The sequence below is a fragment of the Acipenser ruthenus genome, chromosome 3, assembly GCF_902713425.1.
Source record: "Acipenser ruthenus chromosome 3, fAciRut3.2 maternal haplotype, whole genome shotgun sequence".
NCBI classification, from domain to species: domain Eukaryota; kingdom Metazoa; phylum Chordata; class Actinopteri; order Acipenseriformes; family Acipenseridae; genus Acipenser; species Acipenser ruthenus.
The window spans coordinates 101,289,767-101,312,763 of NC_081191.1; the positions used below are offsets into that span (position 1 = coordinate 101,289,767).

The 22,997-nt window shown below is 35.5% G+C and overlaps 1 protein-coding gene across 13 annotated transcripts in view; it reads right to left on the reverse strand.

The window, feature by feature from the left end:
- Positions 1–22,997, reverse strand: part of LOC117394870 (protein AF-10-like) — a 59,481-nt gene that overhangs the window by 31,165 nt on the left and 5,319 nt on the right. For 4 of the 13 annotated variants that reach the window (XM_059019927.1, XM_059019860.1, XM_059019875.1 and 1 more), the window contains 8 exons: positions 21,914–22,039; positions 20,385–20,439; positions 18,812–18,921; positions 15,827–15,930; positions 14,699–14,792; positions 9,091–9,186; positions 1,807–1,923; positions 996–1,290 (listed from right to left, as the gene is read on the reverse strand). In XM_059019927.1, coding sequence (XP_058875910.1) covers positions 996–1,290; positions 1,807–1,923; positions 9,091–9,186; positions 14,699–14,792; positions 15,827–15,930; positions 18,812–18,921; positions 20,385–20,439; positions 21,914–22,039 — 997 coding nt within the window. The remainder of the gene's footprint in view (positions 1–995; positions 1,291–1,806; positions 1,924–9,090; positions 9,187–14,698; positions 14,793–15,826; positions 15,931–18,811; positions 18,922–20,384; positions 20,440–21,913; positions 22,040–22,997) is intronic. The other 9 variants (XM_059019893.1, XM_059019926.1, XM_059019900.1 and 6 more) reach the window with 7 other exon arrangements.

The window sequence follows — 22,997 nt, forward strand, 5'->3', positions numbered from 1 at the left end:
GACAGGAGCCGAGACAAGCCGAAAATAAAAAATATCTCATGAATAGTCATACTTGCCACTGGCATCAGATAACAGCGGCCATAAGGAAACAAGCTGGCTGTTACTGAATCAGCTCACAGAGAATATCACGGACATTTGCAGAGCTTTTTGAGATGTTATAGTAATAAAATAATGACTTGGATCGCATTATTGAGGAGTTTGGTGATAAAACGAGTGATCAGGAGATGATTGATCGGTATATACGACTATTATTATTATTTATTTCTTAGCATATGTGAAAGCTATAGCGACGCGCCTGACACGCACTTAATAAATGGACTGCAAAGGGTTAAAGTTTGTTTTTGGAACACCATTGAAATTGTATATTTTAATTAATTAACCTGTGTACACCTAAAAAAAACTTTAATTACAGTGGGACCTCTTAATATGCTCAAATTGAAAGCAAACATGATTCAATTTTTCATTTAAAAAACGCAGTCTGTAAATATCTGAAATGCAAACAGTAAACTGTTAATTTGTGTACAATTCGAATTACTTTTTTATGACTAGAACAATTAGATAGACTAACATTTCCCTCTCCCTTCAAACTTTGCCCACCCCCTACCATCTACTCCTTCCCTCAAACTTTCAACTTTCAGATACTGCTGGAGAATAACCTTACCTTGCAACAAATAAGAAACATTGACCTTTGCCAAGACAAAAAAAAAAAGAAAGAAAAAAAAAAAAATCAGGAGACATGAGGAACCAGGAAAACTCTCCCAGATTAGTAGGTAACAGATGGAGAACTGTAACTCACTCAACTATTTTTAGCAAAATTACTTTAGTTACAGAAAGTGGAGAAGGCCCAGACGAGCAAGATAACCGTTAAAGGGCAAGGTGCTTTCCAACTGTCCTCACCACTTGAGAAATAAAAAAATAAATTAATAAGTAATAAGTAAACTGAAGCTAATCAAAATTAATTACATTATTGTGGCTTGCAATACGTGTTTGCATACCTGCACCTTGCTGGAAAGGGCTAGTGGAGGTTGCTGCTGTGACGCCAACTGGAGTTCTTCCAGCACCAGGCTTCCTTCCCTTTTGGCCGGTGCTGTGACCTGCAGCTTTTTTTCCTTTGCCCTCTCCCCCCACTTTGACCTCTCCCCCCACTTTGACCTCTACACCGCCATCTTTTCCACTGGTCGGGTGTGCAGGGACTTCCTGGAAATTTACATTTGTAAACCGAGCTGTGGTCTCCTCCAGTCGCTTCAGGGAACCAGGCATGGAGCTGCCACCACTTGCGCTTGTGTAACTCTGAGGTTTGTTATATTAAAAAAAAATAATAGAAAAAAGAAACAGCAGTTAGACCACAGAACAAAAGTAACCCCAGTTTTTTTTTTTTAACAAAACATCTGTTCCTGTATCTGGTATGAACTGTAAAAACAAAAATGCAAAACAGCTATGTGAAAAAGCATGTGATCTTTACCATTCATATTGCCAAAGGATAAAACAATGTTGTAGTAAAACTTCATTTTTTATTGGACATCAGCTGTAAAGGAACTTTGTTGAGAGCATCATATAACGCTATCATGCTATCTAAACTTGTGTGATTTGTATTATCAATCAGGCCACAAGTTAAAACAATGCGCCAGAGTTCACACAAGCTCATAGAATACAGCTGTGTACCAAATGTGAATATAACACTGAAGATATAGAGTAGGCATTTCAAATGATTTTCAAGATATTAACAGTTGAAATAGCAACATATTATTTTATTGGATACTTTCACAATTGAGACTATTTATACTGCCACAAACACTTCTGACTTGCCTCATTTACCTTCTCCGTCGTTACTGTCAAAGAATGAACAAGTGCAGGTGCAGGAGGAACAAGACCGGGTGCAGATTTCTTATGTTTTGGTTTGTGCTTGTCTCTTTCTTTATGTTTCTGTAGAGGGAAAAAAGCTTTTTTTTATATATACAAATATATTCCAATATTTTATATATTTGTTTACATTCAAAAGGTGGCATCAGAACTTAACTAATTAGTGAAGTCTTAACCACATGCGATTGCCATCCTGGAAAGAAAGATGCAGACTAAATAAAGTAGTATCTTAACTGCTACTATTTGAAGTAACAAGTGCTTAAACAGAAAAACAGCAACCTTCAGAGAATTAATCAAGCATGGAGAAAGGAAAAACACTGGGGACAACAGCACTGGTGCAGAAACCCGACTACTGCATTGCACGACTGTTTACAACTTAATGTAATAAAATTGTACAAGTCGATTTTCTAGCATTTTGTGGGGTCCTTAAAAGGGGGGAGCGACTAATATACCGGTATATTCTTCGGAATATGAAAACGTTACTGCTTCACTGTTTACACAGTAGCTGTCAGTCTCAATGAATTTCCTTATTCCCACCCTCCCAAGCCATTGGTTTGTCACCATTCATTCTGAACCAGCCCCTGGGATTTGTAACAAACAGCTATTGTATTTGTACAGCTGGATGTTTAATGCAATTGTACTGCACTGTATGCAAGATGTTTTGTTTACTGTGCACTGTTTAGTTTATTTATTTTGTTTACTTTAATTGATGCAAGCAACGCTGTTTAATACTTTTCTTTTAAATTTGACTTAAAACTTTTATGCCACTGCGACCTATACAATGATTTCTACGGTAACACTGAAGCAGTAGCTAATGCACCCTAATCCCAAACTTCTACAGCCCGAAAACATTTTCTAATTCAAGAAAACGTTTAAGCCCAGTTCACTCCCTTTTTAAATACTAAATAAAAAATACAAGCATTAAAACATTAACTTCTTGCCTTTTTCTTGTTTTAATATTACAGGTTTAGTTTTAAGGCAACACGTTTTTTGAGAAGTAAGAGTCTGCCTTGTAATCATTTTACCAAGAACTTTGTTAATGAAAGAAAACGGTTCAGAAAACAGGTTCCACAGTTTTCAAAAGTAAAAACTATTGTCATATAGCCTTACATTCTCACCTTACATACAATAGGTCCCACTAGGCCTCCTTTCTCCGATATGTACAAAATGCATTAGCAGATAAACTCAAACAACCAAAACATGTTTCGTGAGGGCCCTCCCAAACAGCAAGCGGGTAGAACGGGTCAGTAGCCATTCCAAACAGACACTGATTGAAAACCACACCCCACAGGCAATAAAAAGGTGGGGTTCCTTTACATAACATAGAACATTCTGTGCTGCCCAGCCCTGAAAGTTGTTTTTCATTATCCATTTTTCTTTAACACCCTTTCCTCTATAGCAGTGGTGTGCAAACTTTTTAACTGCTGCCCCCCTTTTTTAGCATACATTTTATTGCTCCCCGACAGACATATTAAAACGGTAGACCTTAACTTTATATTTTAACAGTTTTTCTTGCAAATTCTTTCCCTAACCACAAAAGTCTAAGATTTAGCTAAATACATAAATGTATTACAAATTCAACAATTAAAATCGGTCTCTCTCTATATATATTATATATATATATATATTTTTTTTTTTTTTTTTTTTTTTTTTTTTACACCTAGCGAGTCAACATTTAGCTAACATTTCTAACATAAATCAGGGTTTTTACAAAAAAAATAATGTCTGTTTTGCCAGCTAAATGTGAAGATAAAGAGCTATGCACACCGGATGCAAGCGAGCGAATTCGAGGCGAATAAAGTATGCATAGCGGGAGCAAAGAGAACGACACAAATACAGCACGAGTACATAAAAAAAAAAAGTGTCTCCTTTTGCTGAGACGAAATAAAATAAATAACAAAGAAAGAGCATGGGTACACCACACACCAAAAAAAAAAAAAAAAAAAAAGGCAAGTTCAGGGAATACCACCAGCTTGTGAGCTAATGCGATTATTATTATTGGTCAAATACGAAACCAGAGTGTGGTGCTCCACGTCACTTAGACTAAAATTAAGGTGAAATAGAGATAGACATACCATCGATTTCCAATTGTTTGGCTATTTCTTGCCATGTGGTGTCCGTCTTTTTATTGTCTTAATATTCGACTAATTTTTTTATTTCTGTTGTAATCTCTGCGTGAGCGAGACAGTGACAGTCTGACAGCCACTACCTTTAAACTAATGTATTTCTATATTTGCTCGCTTCGCTTGTGGTGTGCATTACACCATTTAAAATCAATAATTTTTTTTAGTTTTGTATTTTTTTTTAAATTCGCTGGCAGCCATTGTGCATAGCCCTTTAACATGCAAGCCCATGCCCATTGATGTGTTTGACTTGGTATTGTATGCTGCACAGCTGTGCTTAACACTCCGACTTTTAAGAATGTGTTTGTTAACATTTACGTATTTAGCTAAATCTGCACTTTTTTTGGTTAAATCGAGGAAAAAATACTTGATTTACATTAAATCCAGGTAAAAACCACCTGTTAAAACATTACTGCTTTTTTTGGAAGCCGCTCTGTTCACTGCAGTTTAACGGACACACTCGCCACTTCAAACATAATATCTCTGGTTCTACAAGTCCTAGAGTGATCATCAATGGTTCACTGGAAAGATAAGAACTTGGACTAATTAGCTGCCATTTATGTATTTACTTAAAATGTTCTATCCTTAACAAAATATATATATATATATATATATATATATATATATATATATATATATATATATATATATATATATATATATATATATATATATATATATAGTAATAATTGCAGACCTGCCCCATTAGTCACAGTCGCACCCCCCCTTACTGACTCTCCATGCCCCCCAACTTCACAAACTACTACCCTATAGTACTCTTGTATTTTACTGGCTTCAGTTTATGCCTGGCGTTCATACTTCTAAAGCCTGTTAAATGGTAGAAAACAGGGAAGGGACTTGAAAACATGTATGGATTTTTTCTATATATAAAAAAAAAAAGGACGAGGAGGAATGCACATGTGCAAAGTCAATTTTTTCTAACATTATGGAAAAAAATACCAAATACAAGAATCTTCTTGGCAACACAACATGTTTGACTGCATTTATTTATTTTATGCCCCCCCCCTTCCCCCACATCTGCTGCCTTCAATCCTTATTAGCATGCAGTGGGCAGAATGGTAAAATTCGATCTTCCTGCACTGCAAACAAGATAAACCAGCTTCCACTGTTAAACAGAGCAGGCAACAACAAACCAGGCCTCCCTTAAGGATTTTGGACACTTGAATGGATTGCCGTTAGCTCATCAGTGTGACGTTTCTTTATTTCTTTATTTTTTTTAAATGCAGTTTTGCAGACTCTCTTGCACTGCAGACTCCCCCTGCCAGCTCTTACATAGGTCCACTTCAGGCAGCAGCCTAAGGGCTCATTTCTAAATCAGGAGTCTTTAAAGGAAAACCACAAGATACCAGGGGCCTGTTTCATAAAAGCGTTTTGCATTGAATCGCAGTTCCAGGCACCTTGAACATTAAAATTTGGGTTTCATAAAACTTTTGTAGGGCTGCATCCTCGCCGATTTTGACCGAAATTTGTGACAGCCACAAGTAGCAATTTTCAAATCGCAAATCCTGTTTTAGGACATACCATGCCACACATACAAGTAGCTACTGGCTGTCAATATGGCAGAGAAATCAGAAAGGAAAAAGTATTTAGGGACCGGTCAAATCGTCTTGATGCATATTTATTTCTTAGCATTATAGCCGGGAGCACTTAACGGATAAATAAACTTGCCTTACCTTAAATATATAATACGACAAAGAATTTGAATAATGTGTTGTCCTTCATTGACTATATCTGGTTGCTCTTTTTTATGTTCTACATTTTCTTTTTCATGACTTTTTTATTATGGTATGTGACAAGCAGGCTGTAGTGGTGACATCAGACCTGGAAAAAACACACAGTACTGCGAAGTGAAATGTGAATTGCGCTGTTGCGCGTTTAATAATGAACAAATAAAAGGTTTTAAACAAAAACATCACACAGCACTTTGTGCCAAAATAAATAGACAAACAAAACAGTAAACAGACAGTGGACAAACAGACAAACAAACAAACATGGTGAGTCAAAGAAACTTTACTTTTCTTTCCTTTACTTTTTCTCCTTCCTCACTCCCGTTCTCCACTCACCGAACACACAACCCCGAGTGAGTAAAACGTGCATCTATATATACTGTTGTGCAGGGATTAAATTACCAATTAATTATCCACTTGAATCCCAGCACGTGAACCAATTTGTGCAACCCTGTGCTCACATATCAATACACTATTAATTTGCACGTGAAGTGATTAGTACAATCCCTGTGCCTAAATACAACTATATATTTTAAATCACTCGTGCTACACAGACCCATTTATATCCTGTGCACCAATATCTATACACCAACATTTATACACTACATACAACATAAAACACAAAAATAAACACAGGGGCGGGGCACATTGCCAGATGGTAACATTACCGTGCTTATTTAGGCACACTACGATTTGACTGGGGAAAGATAACGTAGGTTTATTGAAGTTCACACACACAAAAAAAACCTACTGACCTTGATAATGCATGAATATTACAGCTTTCAAAACTTTTTACAACCTATTACTGGAAAAAGGAAACATTCATTCATTCAATTTGCAAAGTTTCTCTCTTTCTGGCGATCCATATCTTATCTAACTCCCTTTATATTCCTATATACTAGGTATACATATGAGGCACATGACCTCTGCTTCCATATTTAGTAGCGGAGGGGGGTGAGGGAGGTCTGTGAATTTACGCTTTTCACAATGAACAAAACCCCCCACGAGGCAGCAAGAATTACCACCCCGCCTTCCCCCACTGTTGAATAAATATATATTACCATGAAAGAATCTAATTGTTAAAGGGTTCAAAACTGTCCCTGAAAGCTGTGGTGTGAAATCATTCTAGTTTAGCATTCATCTAATGTAGTCTTATTTTTTTTTATCATTACTTTTTGTAAGTAGTTAATACCAGTTGATGTATCAGTTCTTTATCATAATCATCACCACCACCAAATTTAAAAAGTCCCAAATCATTAAAATCATTGTTCATATTTAAAATTTCAAATAATGCCAATTATGAGCTACATTTGTATTTATTTTTTGCACTTCACCGGTGGATCTTTGCACATTTACATTTTATAACAAGGCAGATAAATTCTGCATCAACAGAAATTCTTTTAATTTGCTTTGATATTAAAAGTACATGAATTAAAATCAGAGCAATGCAAGTCAACTGCAACAAATTAGTCTTTAGTCATGCTCTTTACATTTTTATTCAGAGATTATATATTCCCTGAGAAACGTGTGGCAGGTCTGCCACACCAGAGAAAAAGAACTAAAAAATGTAGGATTTGCCAGCCAAATAAAAAAATATTTCTATTGGATTACTTTTTTTGCTTGGAAAATGAAATCCAGTAAGTGCTAAACATGTTTTAAATATAAAACAACACACTAATAATTATACAATGGCATTATAAAAGCAAAACATTTTCAGTTATTTACTTAATGTAATTAAATCTTGCCATGTTCATCCAACCACAAGCGAATACAGGTAAAACATGTTTTAAAACATGTTTATACAAATTCTATAAGCAAAACTAGAAATCAGCCACAAATATTATAGCCCCCCCCCCCCCCCCTTGTATTCTCAGCAACTGATCTGTGACTTTTTAAAAACTGTTTAGCACTGAATATACAATTCCTCAGACAAAAAAAAGCCTGTATACTACCAAAAGAGGGGGTAAGTAACAGTCTATTAATGTAAACAGTGTAAACACCGCTGGTGTACTTTTAAATACAAACATGCAAAAAGACATTCACAACGCCAAACACAATGCACCCCTTTTAGGTGGAAGTAAAGAACGTACTTATCTGAAATTAAAGGTACTTTTATAAATGGATATTTACTTTGATGAAACCGTATCCATTACGGAATGTCCCATGTGAAATACAGGCAGGAAAACAAGCTGTTCAAACTGCATACTACTTCTACAATAGTTATTAGTTCAGCATTTAAAGGCATTCCATGTGTTGTGATAATTAAGTTGTATCAGTTAGCCAGAAATCACTCCAATAATCATGATTACCACCTTATGTTTAATAATACAAAATTATGGGAACACATTACCTCAAGCAATAAAACACAATTACTTTATGATAAGCCTCGAATTCATACTGCAATTCACAGAATTTTTCACTTTATGTGCAACTCAGCAGCCACTACCTTCTAGATAATTGATTGTTGCAATAGTTGGATGTTTAGAGTCCATCAACTTACATAAATACAGCCTGTATTCTGATTATTTCAAAAGAAACATGCATTTGGTACTAGGTGGGTAAATGAAAAACAAGGTCAAGAAACTACAGAAAGGACCACCGTGGATTACACTTATGCAATTATAAATCAGGACAAACATTTGTGCTTATAATGGCATTTCCTAAAATGTGTTTTTAGGTTAAAGTTGGAAGATCACTTCGGTTACTTTAAATTGATATTGCTTGAAGCAAGTTTCAACATTGTAATTTCCCGTTAACATTTATAAGCTATTTAAATTGTAACCAAAACAAAGCAACTCTGGGGGCATAAGAGTTTTGGATGATTTCCAATACTGTATAGTCATAGCCCACAATAAACTGATGTAGGCATGTTTGGGGTTTTCCCCAATTAATTTCATACAGTTTGTTATCTATGTTTATTAGATTAAAAAAAAAAAGTGTGTATATATATATATATATATATATATATATATATATATATATATATATATATATAGGCCTGCATACATGCTGTATACAGTAGACTTGTTAAAATATATATATATATATATATATATATATATATATATATATATATATATATATATATATATATATATATATATATATATATATATATATATATAATGATCTTAAAAATATGGATCAGAACAATTTGTAGAAAATCTGATAAAGCTTGAAATGCAAATGTATTAATTGCTTGCATTTATAAAATGTAGTGTAGTGTCACTGCTGAGTACAGTAAACGGTTAAATAACATCATTTGCAATGAATTGTTTCCAGAAAAAAAAAAGTCTTAAGTCTTTGTCCCTGTTAATCAAAGACATCAGGAAGCAGGGAAGATCACAATATTCCCTTACCTTTTTATCCTTGTCATGATGTTTATCCAAAGAGTGTGATGAAGAATCACTTAAGCTTTGATCATATGCACTACTAGAGCCGCGTTTGCTCCTTCTCTAAAAGGAGGAGAAAGAGGAACTTCAAGTTACTACAAAATGTACTTGCAGATTTAGAGAATCTGTGATGTGTTTGTGAGATGGCTGGAAAGATGCTGATGGAATTAAGCATTTTCCCTGCCATGAGTTTCCAAACGTATCTCTACACACCCATACAGCACCTGGATTTACAATTAAAGCAATTCAAAAAAGCCTGTCAGTGAGTTTAATTATCAGTACGAGGAGACATTTTAATGCTGATGTCACTTTAAAGCATTGAGATGGGGGTGAAGCATTGTATTTGATTTATTTAAAAATAAAAAACAAAAACAAAAAACAATGCTTGTAACACATATAAATCAGTGAGTTACAGTAAGGTGTTGATAAGGTTTTGAGTATGTGAGAAATGAACAGCAGTCTTCATATGACACATGAAGATTCTATTAACAATGACAGATTCCTAAAGGTCTGAAGGACCCCTGCTGCCTGTATATTAACAGAACAATGTGCAAAGAGCAGAATAAGCTGTTGTGTGCAAAGAACAAAAATAAGCCAATTAAATTAACAAGAACCAACTTTACTGTAAGCAACTGGAGCACTTAAAATATAGTTCAGAGCTGTTTACTGCTGGTATAGTAACAAGTTAAAAAAAAAAACTGTTGGAAGCCTACTTGAGTATCTAGTCAGTTAAAATGCCAGAATAGCTGATCTAGACACTTATTTATGAACAATGAAAGAGGCAAACAATTACAATGATGCACCTTATTTGTCTAATGTAGGCACACTACGAATTTCAGCAAAGCTCCACACATTCCATAGACATTACACTTAAGAACTGCAAAGTATGTTCCTATAGCTGCAAGGATAAATGTCCATTAGCAGGAAAAACAACTAAATTATGTCTTGTTTTTTTTTTTTTTAATGAAATGTAGTAACCTGTTAAAACAGCAATGTCAGCTTACTGACAACTAATTTGGGGCCCATGTGTTCAGTTGTAAGCTATTAGTCGTCTAAACTCTGTAATGAGCAGATTGGAAATAATTTTATATCATACCACAGTGAGGAATATTTATATCAGATTATAAGCCATTGTATACGGCACTGGTGGTACATCAGGGAAAACATTATTTTATATATAAACAAAATAAAAATAAACAGCTTCCAAGTAGTGTTCTGTGCTGTTAAAAGGCCCTCATACATTCCACAAAATATGAAGTCAGTAACATTATTTTAGAGGTTTAAACTTATATTAAGAGATTTTGATGACTGGCACATATCATGCCTGGGGGCCTTTGGTTAATTTCAGCAAATAGAGGAGCAACTGTACTTTTTACAAAGCGAAAAAGTGTATTGTGTGCGACACAAGATACATTAAGTGTTTCTCTTTTCCAAGGCAGTAGCTGCTAATAACCAGAGATTTTTTTTTTTTTTTTACACCAGCAACTGGCTAACAGCAGTAAAACCCAACACGTTCCCTGCAGCTATACAAATGAAAAAATACAAATAAAAAAACAAACCTGTGCATAAAGGGTATGAAAAGCAACACTACTGCCCTCCCTTTGTCACCTGAAAGTCCTGGAGAGTGCTCCCACTGGGGAGGATATCTGGAACACCAGGACTTTGCTATAGTTGGAAGGCCTCATAACTCTATATGGACTGCTCCCTTGAACCAAAGAACTGCATGGTACATTTCAAGCATGTAATGCATCTAATTTTATTGAAAAAGTAATTAAATAAATAAAAAAATGAACAGGTGTGAGGCTTCAGAGAGGGCTTCACGCATTTTTAATGCAAAATGGTCTGGGAATGGAGAAGCTCTGATTCAAATAGAAAGCACATGAACTATTGTTGAGTCGGGTGCTTAAAGATGGCTAATTGGTACTCGGTTTCCAGAGCTGCATGCGGAGGATCAAGTTTTGCAGCGTAAAAAAAAAAAAAAATCTGTCTAAAAAAAAAAAAAAAAAAGACCACCCTAGGGTTTAGAAAAAGGCAAGCCTTGTACAACAGGTGGCCATCAACCAGGCTACTTTTTACATTAAAACATGTAGATTGCAAAAAGAGATCTGTAATATGCAGGTGGTCCGTACGTCAAGGTGTACCCTTCACAGAAGTTTCATTGTATTTGACAAAGTGTTACATTTTATTAACTGCTCTGTCTGAAAATAGGCAAATTCAAACGTCCTTTACTGCTTAATAGCACCATATAAATTGGACTATGAGGTACATCAGATGCTGCATGCTACATTTCTAATACCGCAATGAAACCTAGATATAAGAGTATCTCAACTATAAAAACACAAAACATTTACAGAAAAGGTGAGGGGGCTGCACATACTGCCGTGGCTTACAAACAAACAAAGCAAACAAGGAACAATGCAATGTTTTTCAATAAAAAGCTGCACCTGGCAAACTTCCCAAGTGATGCAATAATCTATTTTTTTATTATTAATAAATGACAAAAGTTTATAACGGCAGTAAAATTATGCTATGGTCTCATTAAATTACCATTATATCATGGTCATTTTTCATTATGGCTCCCAATACCTGAACCTAAAAGACAAGACCAAAACTGTGGTATTTTCTGGGATACTGCCGGCACCTTGCAAAGGAACATATGGACGCTGGAAATACATAATCAAAATGCATGGCTGAAATCGTGGTGCACACAGGAAGGCTTCATCTTTCTTGAACATTGGAGCACATTCTACAACAAGGACTATCTATATAGGCGGACTGCACTTAAACATAAAGGGAACCAATCTACTCGGAGAAAGGATCCTTGAGGAGGTTCAGAAGCATTTAAACTAGAAAGGGGGGAGAAAACTAAAAAACAGAAGGGAGACCACATCAAAACAAGAGCAACAACTCAGGTAAGACAGCCATTAAATGTATTTATCTAAATGCTAGAAGTCTCAGAAACAAAATGTTAGAACTTGAAGTTACTGCACTAACAAATAACTACGATGTGATAGGTGTTACAGAAACTTGGTTTTCTGAGAGTGATGGAGACGAATATAATATAAGCGGGTATACACTGTATAGGAAAGACAGGCAGGACAGAAGAGGCGGAGGGGTAGTGCTATACATAAGAAATAGTCTTGAAGCCCAGGTGTTAAATCTAGACAAAGAAAACAACAGCGAATCAATATGGGTCAGAATAATGGACAAAAATTCAAAGGGCATAATAGGAGCATGCTATAGACTGCCAAATTCAGACACCGAGCAAAATAATGTGTTATACAATGACATTAGAAATGCGTGTAGCAAAGGAGAAGCCATACTAAATGGGGGATTTCAACTTCCCCCATATAAAATGGGAAAACCCGGTGAGGAGCACGACGGACGAAACTGAAATGGTCGAAATGACAAATGCTTTCTAACACAATGTGTCAAGGCACCGACTAGAGGGGAGGCATGCCTTGATTTAGTCTTTTCAAATAACGAAGACAGAATAACTAAAACAGAGGTCAGAGAGCCATTGGCAAACTCAGACCACAACATGGTCTCATTTGAAGTGATTTTTAAAACCCAAAAAGTAATGAGTAAAGCAAAGGTTTACAATTTTAGAAAAGCAAACTATGAAGGTATGAAACAGAGACTAACAGAAGTAGACTGGAGTGAAATAGAGAAAGCATCCACAGAAAAAGGATGGCTGTTTTTTAAAAATGTAGTACTAGAGGCGCAAAACAATTACATCCCAAAAGTAGACAAATCTACAACAAAATCTAAAAACCAAATCTAAAACAAAATGGCCAAAATTGTTTAATAGATCAATTAAAAAAAAATTCAGCGAAAAAAGGCACTTTTCAGAGCATTTAAAAAGGACCAAAAACAAAAGTACACAGAAAAAGTACTTGAAACTGAAAACGCAAGTCAAAAAAGAAGTTAGAAAGGCCAAGAGACAGACAGAAATGAACATTGCTAAGGGGGCTAAAACCAATTGCAAAATGTTTTTCCAATATTATAACAGCAAGAGAACATTCAAAGTGGAGGTTAAATGTCTAAGAAATACAAATGGCAAAAAATACAAATTCTTTGAGGAAGCAACATCGACAAAGGATAATTGCAAAGCATACAACATAGTTTATTTAGATTTCCAGAAAGCTTTTGACAAAGTCCTGCATAAAAGATTAATTCTCAAACTGAATGCAGTAGGGAGTCAAGGAAATACATGCACATGGATTAGGGAGTGGTCAACATGTAGAAAACAGAAAGTGCTGATTAGAGGAGAAACCTCAAAATGGAGTGAGGTAACAAGTGTTGTACCACAGGAATCAGTATTAGGTCCTCTGCTATTCTTAATCTACATTAATGATTTAGATTCTGGTATAGTAAGCAAACTTGTTAAATTTGCAGATGACACAAAAACAGGAGGAGTGGCAAACACTGTTGCAGCAGCAAAGGTCATTCAAAATTATCTAAACAGCATTCAGAACTGGGCAGACTCATGGCAAATGACATTTAATAGAGAAAAGTGTAAGGTACTGCACGCAGGCAATAAAAATGTGCATTATAAATATCATGTGGGAGATACTGAAATTGAAGAAGGAATCTATGAAAAGGACCTAGGAGTTTATGTTGACTCAGAAATGTCTTCATCTAGACAATGTGGGGAAGCTATAAAAAAGGCCAACAAGATGCTCAGATATATTGTGAGAAGTGTTGAATTTAAATCAAGGGAAGTAAAGTTAAAACTTTACAATGCACTAGTAAGCCCTCACCTAGAATATTGTGTTCAGTTCTGATCACCTTGTTGCAAAAAGGATATTGCTGCTCTAGAAAGAGTGCAAAGAAGAGCAACCAGAATTATCCCGGGTTTAAAAGGCATGTCATATACAGACAGGCTAAAATAATTGAATCTATTCAGTCTTGAACAAAGAAGACTACGCGGTGATCTGATTCAAGCATTCAAAATCCTAAAAGGTACAGACAATGTCGACCTAGGGGACTTTTTTTGACCTGAAAAAAGAAACAAGGACCAGGGGTCACAAATGGAGATTATATAAAGGGGCATTCAGAACAGAAAATAAGAGGCACTTTTTTTACACAGAGAATTGTGAGGGTCTGGAACCAACTCCCCAATAATGTTGTTGAAGCGGACACCCTGGAATCCTTCAGGAAGCTGCTTGATGAGATTCTGGGATCAATAAGCTACTGTGTGGTCCAGTGGTTAAAGAAACGGGCTTGTAATCAGAAGGTCCCCGGTTCAAATCCCACCTCAGCCACTGACTCATTGTGTGACCCTGAGCAAGTCACTTAACCTCCTTGTGCTCCGTCTTTCGGGTGAGACGTAGTTATAAGTGACTCTGCAGCTGATGCATAGTTCACACACCCTAGTCTCTGTAAGTCGCCTTGGATAAAGGCATCTGCTAAATAAACAAATAATAATAATAACAACCAAACAAGCAAGATGGGCCGAATGTCCTCCTCTCGTTTGTAAACTTTCTTATGTTCTGAACTAAAATAAATAAATAAAAAAACACAACATAGCAGCCATCCATTTATGGCTATTACTGAAATTAAAACAACTTACCAGTTTGCTGTAATGGTTTTTACAGTATCCACAGTATTTCACATTATCTGCATCTGACCCCTCTTCCTCACAAAGCAGTCCAGCAAACTGTGCACTGAAATCAAAGGGAGGTACCATATTTAAAAAAAAGGAAAGAAACAGGTAGAAGAATAAAAAAAAACAGGTTATTCTCTATTTACAGAGCTGGACAACGTTCAGTCCTACATTGCCAAATGCTACTTGGTAGCAACTAGGGATGACCCGGTGTAAAACACGCACGGTATGATAACCTTTATAAAAAAATTAAAAGAAAAAAGAAAAAAAAAAATAGAACAGTGGTAACCTTAATATCACAGTAAGTTATAAAATGAAGGCTTACAAAAAATTGAGATATATTACTGTAAATTACTTCAATTACTGTCATTCACAAAAATACCCAAATTAAACTTTGGCATTTCATTATTTTACTGTGACAAAAAGCTGAAAAAGGAATAGCAATTTAAGAATCAGAAATGTTAAACTTTAAAAGAACACCGTACAGTTGTACCATATGTTATACTTCCATAGTACAATAATCCGTCGCATATCTGACTGCAGTGGGACCCGAGTAAGGGCGGATATGTAAAAAGTCAGATAAGTGAATACTGCTTTAAATACCAATCACAGATGTAACAATTACTATATTCACACAATTATTGTTTTGAGATTCAGCTTTTATTAGGGAGCGTCCCTAAATCACCTTGTTTAGAAAGACATAGGGTATTAATCCTTGTGACAGAGTAGCTGTCTGCTGTGTGGGTGCGTGCATTCACTGCTGAATGACAGGCAGGAGATCAAGCACTGCAGGTGTCCACTTGAACTCACCAGGCACCTAGTTAGTAGGGTTTGCTTTGTGTTTTATGAGAAGCAGCCCCTGCCAGTTTGGAGTCCCCTAACCAGCCATAGCCTCTGGAATCCCTAACAAAGACTGGTGATGTTGCACAGCCTGGACAAGCCTGTGCTCCCCTGACTGTAGGACTCACTCAGCACACCAAGCCACTTTAGGACCCCATTATGGAAATTATTTATTGTAATTTAAAGTAATTTCGGTCACATTTTTCAGTTTTTCTATTGCTTTCTTGCTCATTTTTTTCTGATTTAAAACCTTACCATGTTACGTGGAAAGCCTGTCTACATCCATGTTTGTTGCAAGTCATGCAAGCTCCAGTAGCAGCTTTACTCTCTCTACCTTGCTCTTCACAGATGTAGCAAGTCTAGAAAAAATAAAAAAATAAACAGGTTAAAATGAACTGCAGGCCATACATTTTATATAGCATAGTGTGGTTAAGATACATAATTCTCCTCCAAGTGCTTGATCTGTATTATTTACACAGGCATGACTTCAATAGCAGTGGCAGCTAGATTTATATATAAAAAAAAAAAAAAAAAAAAAAAAAAAAGCTTAGTCTGGGGTTACAGGATTATTTGTGGTGGAAACCTAGATGGCTTTCATTTTAGGTCTCGTAAATACAAAAAGTGCACCACCTGTTTTATTCTTATGGAGGAAAGACAACTAGACATGGATGTTTGAAAACAGAAGTTTACAGCTAGATCCTAAATAATATGGTCAGAGGACACACAAATGTAGCAAATGTTTTTTTGGGGGGGGGGACTATGACCAATATAAAATTTGATTAATATAATAGAATATAGTTGTGTGGCAAATGTGAAGACAATGGGCCCCTAGTTAAAAAACAGTCTTCAGGAATGTTTAATAAAAGGACAGATTTTTTTTAATTGATTTTGATTATAATAATAAGACCACGAAAATGGTTTTCAGTTGTTATAAAGGATTAGAAGAGTGTTGTCATTTCCAAAACACTGTTTAATCTAACAATGTTTAGAAAAAAAAATCATTAAAATTCATTTAAACAGTTTTCTAAAGTTGTGTGAATATGGCCCATTATCTCAGTGTGTATCATGTGGAAACAATAAAAAAAAAAAAAAAATTTAATGTAAATAAAATCACATGACCACAGTATGCCAGCCATAGTAGGTCACAGGGCAAAGCAAAGAGCACCCTTACAATTTGCTGAAGAAGTTTACATTACTGACAACAGAATGTAATTCTCAGATGGTTTAATAAATATGAGTGGTTGAAGAAGTAGCAAGTATTATTAATTACAGTAAAACACATATTAACTGTCACCTGAAAAAAAAAGTTACCTGCTCTAGCCAATACCAGTATTAACAACCCCCCCCCCCTCCCACACACATAAATACAGTACACCAGAGCCACCTTGATTAATAAGCCACAAATGTTCAGTCCCTTTGGCGACTTGTTAATTTAGGTTTTACTGGAATTAAGGAAAGAATAGACAGAGACATTAGACAAAAATACCATTATCAGATATAAAGTGTGTAAAACTGTAAACATGCAAAGAGTATAGCAGGCATCAACTTATTTCAAACAAAGACACAGTTTGCCATCATTCACCAGGTTTGCTACTCAATATACTGTTAGTTTAAGACAGTTTATACCACGGATGGCTTAAAGAGAACAGATCAGAGGTTAAAAATGATTGTTCTAGTATGCATGTGTGAAAAAAACACACACACCTAGTAGTAATCAAGACATTTCTTTGTGCTGGGCTTAGGCTTTATAAAAGCATGCTGAGATTGCCGACATGAAGGGCACTTTATAAAAGGCACAATTGTATTGATTATTGCCACAGGCTAATCGCTAATCATTCTATTTAATACAGAATAAAAGAGCAACCTAGGGTGGACGGCAGGAAATCAACCTGGTAGCCATCAGAACAATTTTCAAATCATCAATATTCAGTCTGAATTAAGTACATCAAATATACATGCCCATTCCATATTAAAGTGACGTACATTGCTTTCCTGTATTCATTTAATTGCTTTCTTTATAGTCAGTGGACAGCATGGTCCCATCTGTGTGTTCTGTAAATATATCTTTTAAAGGATTCAATAATACAGTAGGATGTGCATCAATTTAGACTTTACAGTTAAAAAAAAACTGCTGAATTTTCTAATTCACAGAGAAAACATTAAGTGATAAAAGATATCCTGTTTCCTGCTTGTATTATTGCTTGATTTTTATCTTATAATTTATTTTAGCCGACGCCCTTACCCAGGGCAACTTACAGTTGCGTGTGTGCGTGCGTGCGTGCGTGCGTATATATATATATATATATATATATATATATATATACATATACATACACACACATAATTTTATATATATATATATATATATATATATATATATATATATATATATATATATATTATATATATATATATATATATATATATATTATATATATATATATATATATATATATATATATATATTATACACACACACACACACACACACACACACAGTGCTCCCTTGCTATAAGGCTCTCGATTATAACACTCCTACAGCATGTCCCCCAATTCCCTATACTAGTGATTCATGCAATATTTCTACAGTAAACACAGTACTGGTGTTCAAACTGTAAATAACATCTCAGTCTAACTTCTGTTTCTGTCTCTCCCTTCTGATACAGTACCTGAACTGAAGAAAAGCTGCGCTGGCACTTTAACACAGACATCTTACTCAGCATTTGTTTTATAACTAAATAAATATTAGGCCTATTAGGTGGTTATCTTTCCTAATGTATTTACTTTTTTGCTGCGAGACGAGCTGCAGCTTTCTCCAGGAGACAAGACGCTTCAGCCCCTCTCCGGCAGCCGAACCTGGGGCAAGCCCATTCCCTCTTCCCCTCGCCTGACCCGCTCTCCTTTTCGCACTTGGTTTGCTTGTCTGTCACTTCGAACTGAACTCCCGACCTCCGTTTAGCCAGGCTATTTATAGTTTAAAAACTGCTATTTAAAATTAACCTTTTTTTTTTGTTTAAAAACTATAGCGTTGATTACATGGTGCTTTATGCATGGTTAATTCACGGAAAGTTACATTTTTGCTTCACTATATGTGCATTAGAGAGAGGGAGTTGTTTTATTTTGTGTTTTAGTCAGATGTGTGTTGTTATGTGTCCCGCGGCTCCAGCTATCACATGCTACGTTGAAATTTGCATAATGACAAATGGCTAGGAAGTACAAGATGCTGATTTTAGTTTTTACCTTGTTGTAGCGGTCATGGGGAACAGACTGCAACACAATAGGCTCCATTGTGGAAACGTTTGCAAACTCCACTTCTGGAATGTACAATGCACAAACCACATGTGCCCAACCTAAAAATATAATACATCACATATTAAGGCAACTGCAGTTATCATGTATAATATTTCTCCATGCAGCAGTATACAATGAATAACTTTTCTGACATCAAAGCAAAAAGCAGACTTTTTATCCCAACGTCACAGAAATATAAATGGCCATTCAAAAAACGCCCTCCAGAGCTGATAATGGTCAAAAATATGGGGGGCTGTAGTTTATTTATATGGGAAAACAAATTGAGAAATAAAATCACTACTGTAGTTTTAAAACTTGAATTGCCAACAAAATAATAAATCACACTCCTAGTAACAATTAATATATTTTCAGGGATAAGACCACGACAGCTGCAATCACAGCTAATCAGATCAACATGTGCCCGCAGCCAATGAACGTGTGGGGAGAGGATACAACAGTGCTGCAGTGTTGAATTGATTTTCAAAATAAAATTAAAGCAAGCATGAAAACTGAACAGGTCAGAGATTACAAATCCTTTGAAGGGTTAATGTCTCTACAGCTGTAAGAAGTTCCCAAACACAGCTAAAAAAAACATGACACACACAAAAAAAAATTCTGCTAATAGTTGGCTGTGCTCCAAATAGATGAATACTAAGCAAACCTCTGTGAAACCCTGACAGTGTGACCACCACCACAGCAATGCAACATGCTTGACTACCATCCAGAGAGCTTGCATATCCACAGGCAGCGTTCTTTTACTTTAGCACAAAATAAAAAAATAATGTCAAAGCTGCCACTATGTACCATAGCATAGTTTCAGGGAGAAACATTTTTATTAAAAAAAAAAAAAAAAAGAAGAAAAAAAAAAGAAAGAAAATAAATGCACAGGAAAACACATTAACCAGTATTTTCCAAAAGCAACATAATGCTCAATTGCTGCTGCTGGTCTAAAATGTTTTGAGAATGATGTAATTTAATAAACATCGGAATGTCTGTTCATTTCCGAGTGCCGAGAATGTTTAATAATGTTTCAATTTTATAATTCCTTCTGGTAAAGCCTGTATTTAATTACTTACTGTATTTGAAGATACAGCAATAGACTTGTGAGTGTCTGTGAACAGGGAAGCAAAATAATCTATTCTAGTGCCAAATCCAGGCCTGACTGACCTTCTGATGAACTCTATTGAAGGGGGTGGGGGAGTCAATTTACAACCACCCATTTGTAAAAGTAGTTAAAAAGGGTCTGAACTAGACATAAAATGTGTTAGCACAAGAAAAAAAAAAACACAGGACTAGGTCATGCTGCAGACTATACTCCAAAAACACATGGATCAATACAAAACCAGAAACAAACTCGCGCACAAGGATCAAAATCTGACAATAGTGGATTATTTTATAATCAATTACTCTTTTCAACTTCATTGTAGTTAACACACATGTTCATAGGATGCTATGGCGAGTCAGTCATTATGAAAGTCTGCTGAAGGCCCACAGATTACATTTAACAAATCTAAGATCTTACCTCCATTATCAGTCCTCTTGAGAGCTCCATCCTTATGCGGACACAGTTCACATCTCTAAATAGGAGAAAAGTCTAAATTAAAGATACAGCACAGTGCAATCCTGGTAAAGCTATGTTAATACCCAGTTAAGACCCAGCAATTGGAACAAATATAACAATAATAATGTTTCTTTTATTCACAGTTTAACTACATTTTGGTTTAAAACAAAACCCACAAACTGTATCTGTGTAATCTTATCACACACACACAAAAAAAAAAAACGTACATGGGTGCAAGTATAGATAGGCACACAATAGTCTTGTTTTACAGGATTTCAAAGGGCACTAAAAATAAAAAAATAAAAACTCAAAGAGCTGCAAGAGGAACCTAAAGGCTCAAATGCAGTGTACCATTTGTATTGCTTTTGTAGTGCAACAACAGGTGGAACAGGGCCTGTTATGAATGCAAGCTGAAACAAAATTGGCAAGCTTAGTATTAATTTCAGTTGAAGCGTTCTTACAGCTGAATAATTCCTTGGCAACAAGTATAAAACTAGACAAAGCTTGAAATGCAGAAAACAAATCAAGGCCCTTACAACCCAATCAATGTTTGCAATAGCTGGAACAACTTAAACATCAAGACTAACTTTTTTTTTGCTCCCCCGCCCCCATTATTGCTTCTAAAAAAATAAAAAAATAAAAGGTAAGGTAAGACATGTGTGCCCGATCTGAACACCTTGAACAAGCTTATTTAAATGTAGGCATTTAAATAATTTAAAACCACATGCAGAATTGTATGTCAAATATTCCACTTTACATTATAGAATTTTTGACTTGTACATTTCAGCATTGCAATATTGTTGTATTTTATTAGTAAATATTGCTAGTCACAAGGTCAATTCCCTGCAAACCAATAACCAGAAAACCATAACATATGGGATCAAGAGATCTTCTCAAATTTCACCTCAGTACGTGCAGAAATAGATACTGAGGTACTGTAGAAACCAACTTTAAGAAGCCACCTTTCAAAATAAATAAGAAGTCACTCTTCACGTCCACTCAAAGGAATCTGAATCCTTCAAATACAGTAAGTATTGAGGTCTTAGAGGTACTGTATAACTGTACATTTCCAAGTTCAAAATGTGATTTTATTGCTGACCTGGAGTAAACCATCTCTATTTTTAATTGGAGCACAATTTATTATAGGACAACGGCATGCAGCTTGCTATGTTTACCCACATATTATATCCACCTGTTGAAGCTGGCATCCAAGTGTTTTTTTTGGCCTCATTTTGACAACAAATTCATAAGGTATAACAAACGTTCTGCTGTCATTTACTGTCATTTTCAAACAAACAGTAAAAATACAACTTGTGAAAACACAATGGCTTCATGAAGTACCTACCAGTCCTTCAAATCACCAGTCCTATAATTTCTTTAACTGACTTTAATGCATACAGTACAGTATAACAAAAATCGCATATATTCACTGGTCTCTCTGCTGCAATTTCTTGGACAACATTAATAACTTTCATTTTTAGGCCACATACCCATGTATTCATAGTTTTTAAACTTTTGGCAAGTCCCTCTTCTTCAGCATCATTTGGGTGGGTTGCAGATCTTCCTCCTCCATCTGTGGTTTGTGGAACTGGTTTTCGTCCTTTCCAACCTTTTATCTTTAGACCAAGGGTGGAACGTGGTACATTAAAAACTCATGAGACCTGTCTTAACATGCTGAATTGCTGTATTCATGCCCTTCTGCATTCTCTGAGGCTGCCCTAATAATGAGTATATATCTTTGTTTTTTCAGTTATACTTCAAATACCTTTATTTTACTTTATCTTTTTTTTTTAATCTCCCCTGCTGCATAAAGTCAAGCTATGCCAGAGATGGTGAATTTAGGCATTTATTTTATCAAAATACATGATCCCCCCCACCCCACCCCCCCCCAAACCCAACCCATCCCACAAAGTTTTATGACAGAATATTCAGGTTCCACGTAAAATCATGTCACAGATTTGTATATTGAATTACATTGCATTTTTTTATGCATAGTTAATATTGTAACCACCTATGTAATGTACAGTTATACACTATGATGACCTCTGTAGCTGAAAGAATCAGCTGCATTAATTCCAGAGTAAATCAATCACTTATTGTGGTAATGGTGGCTGTTTAAATTTGAGCAGCATAAAGGCTAGGGGATTCCAGTACAGTTTACTATGCAGTAGTAAAAAGGTTGCATCAGTGTTTCAAAAACAAGAATTCTTTAAGACTACTGGCAAAGAAAAGGTGCCTGTACTGTTACATTTGGGTGACTTGTTTTGTGCATTAGTTTCAGATGACACCGCTCTATCTAACAATAACAAACTGTGAATTCTGTGACCTGGCAGCCTAGAACAAACTAATCTGGTCCCGCAACAGCATAAATAAAACGTAAAGAAAATACATACATTAAAAAAAAAAATCATTAAAAAACAACAAAGCTTAGGAAAGTCAGAATGCCTGTACTACTTTTGGGAATGGAAGCCAGTATGTGAATTACTTAATGTGTATTTGTGGGAAGGTCAGACTAAGTTATGCATTGCAACTGCTCTCACACTGTATTGCACTGTACTGTGCATATTCTGCTGA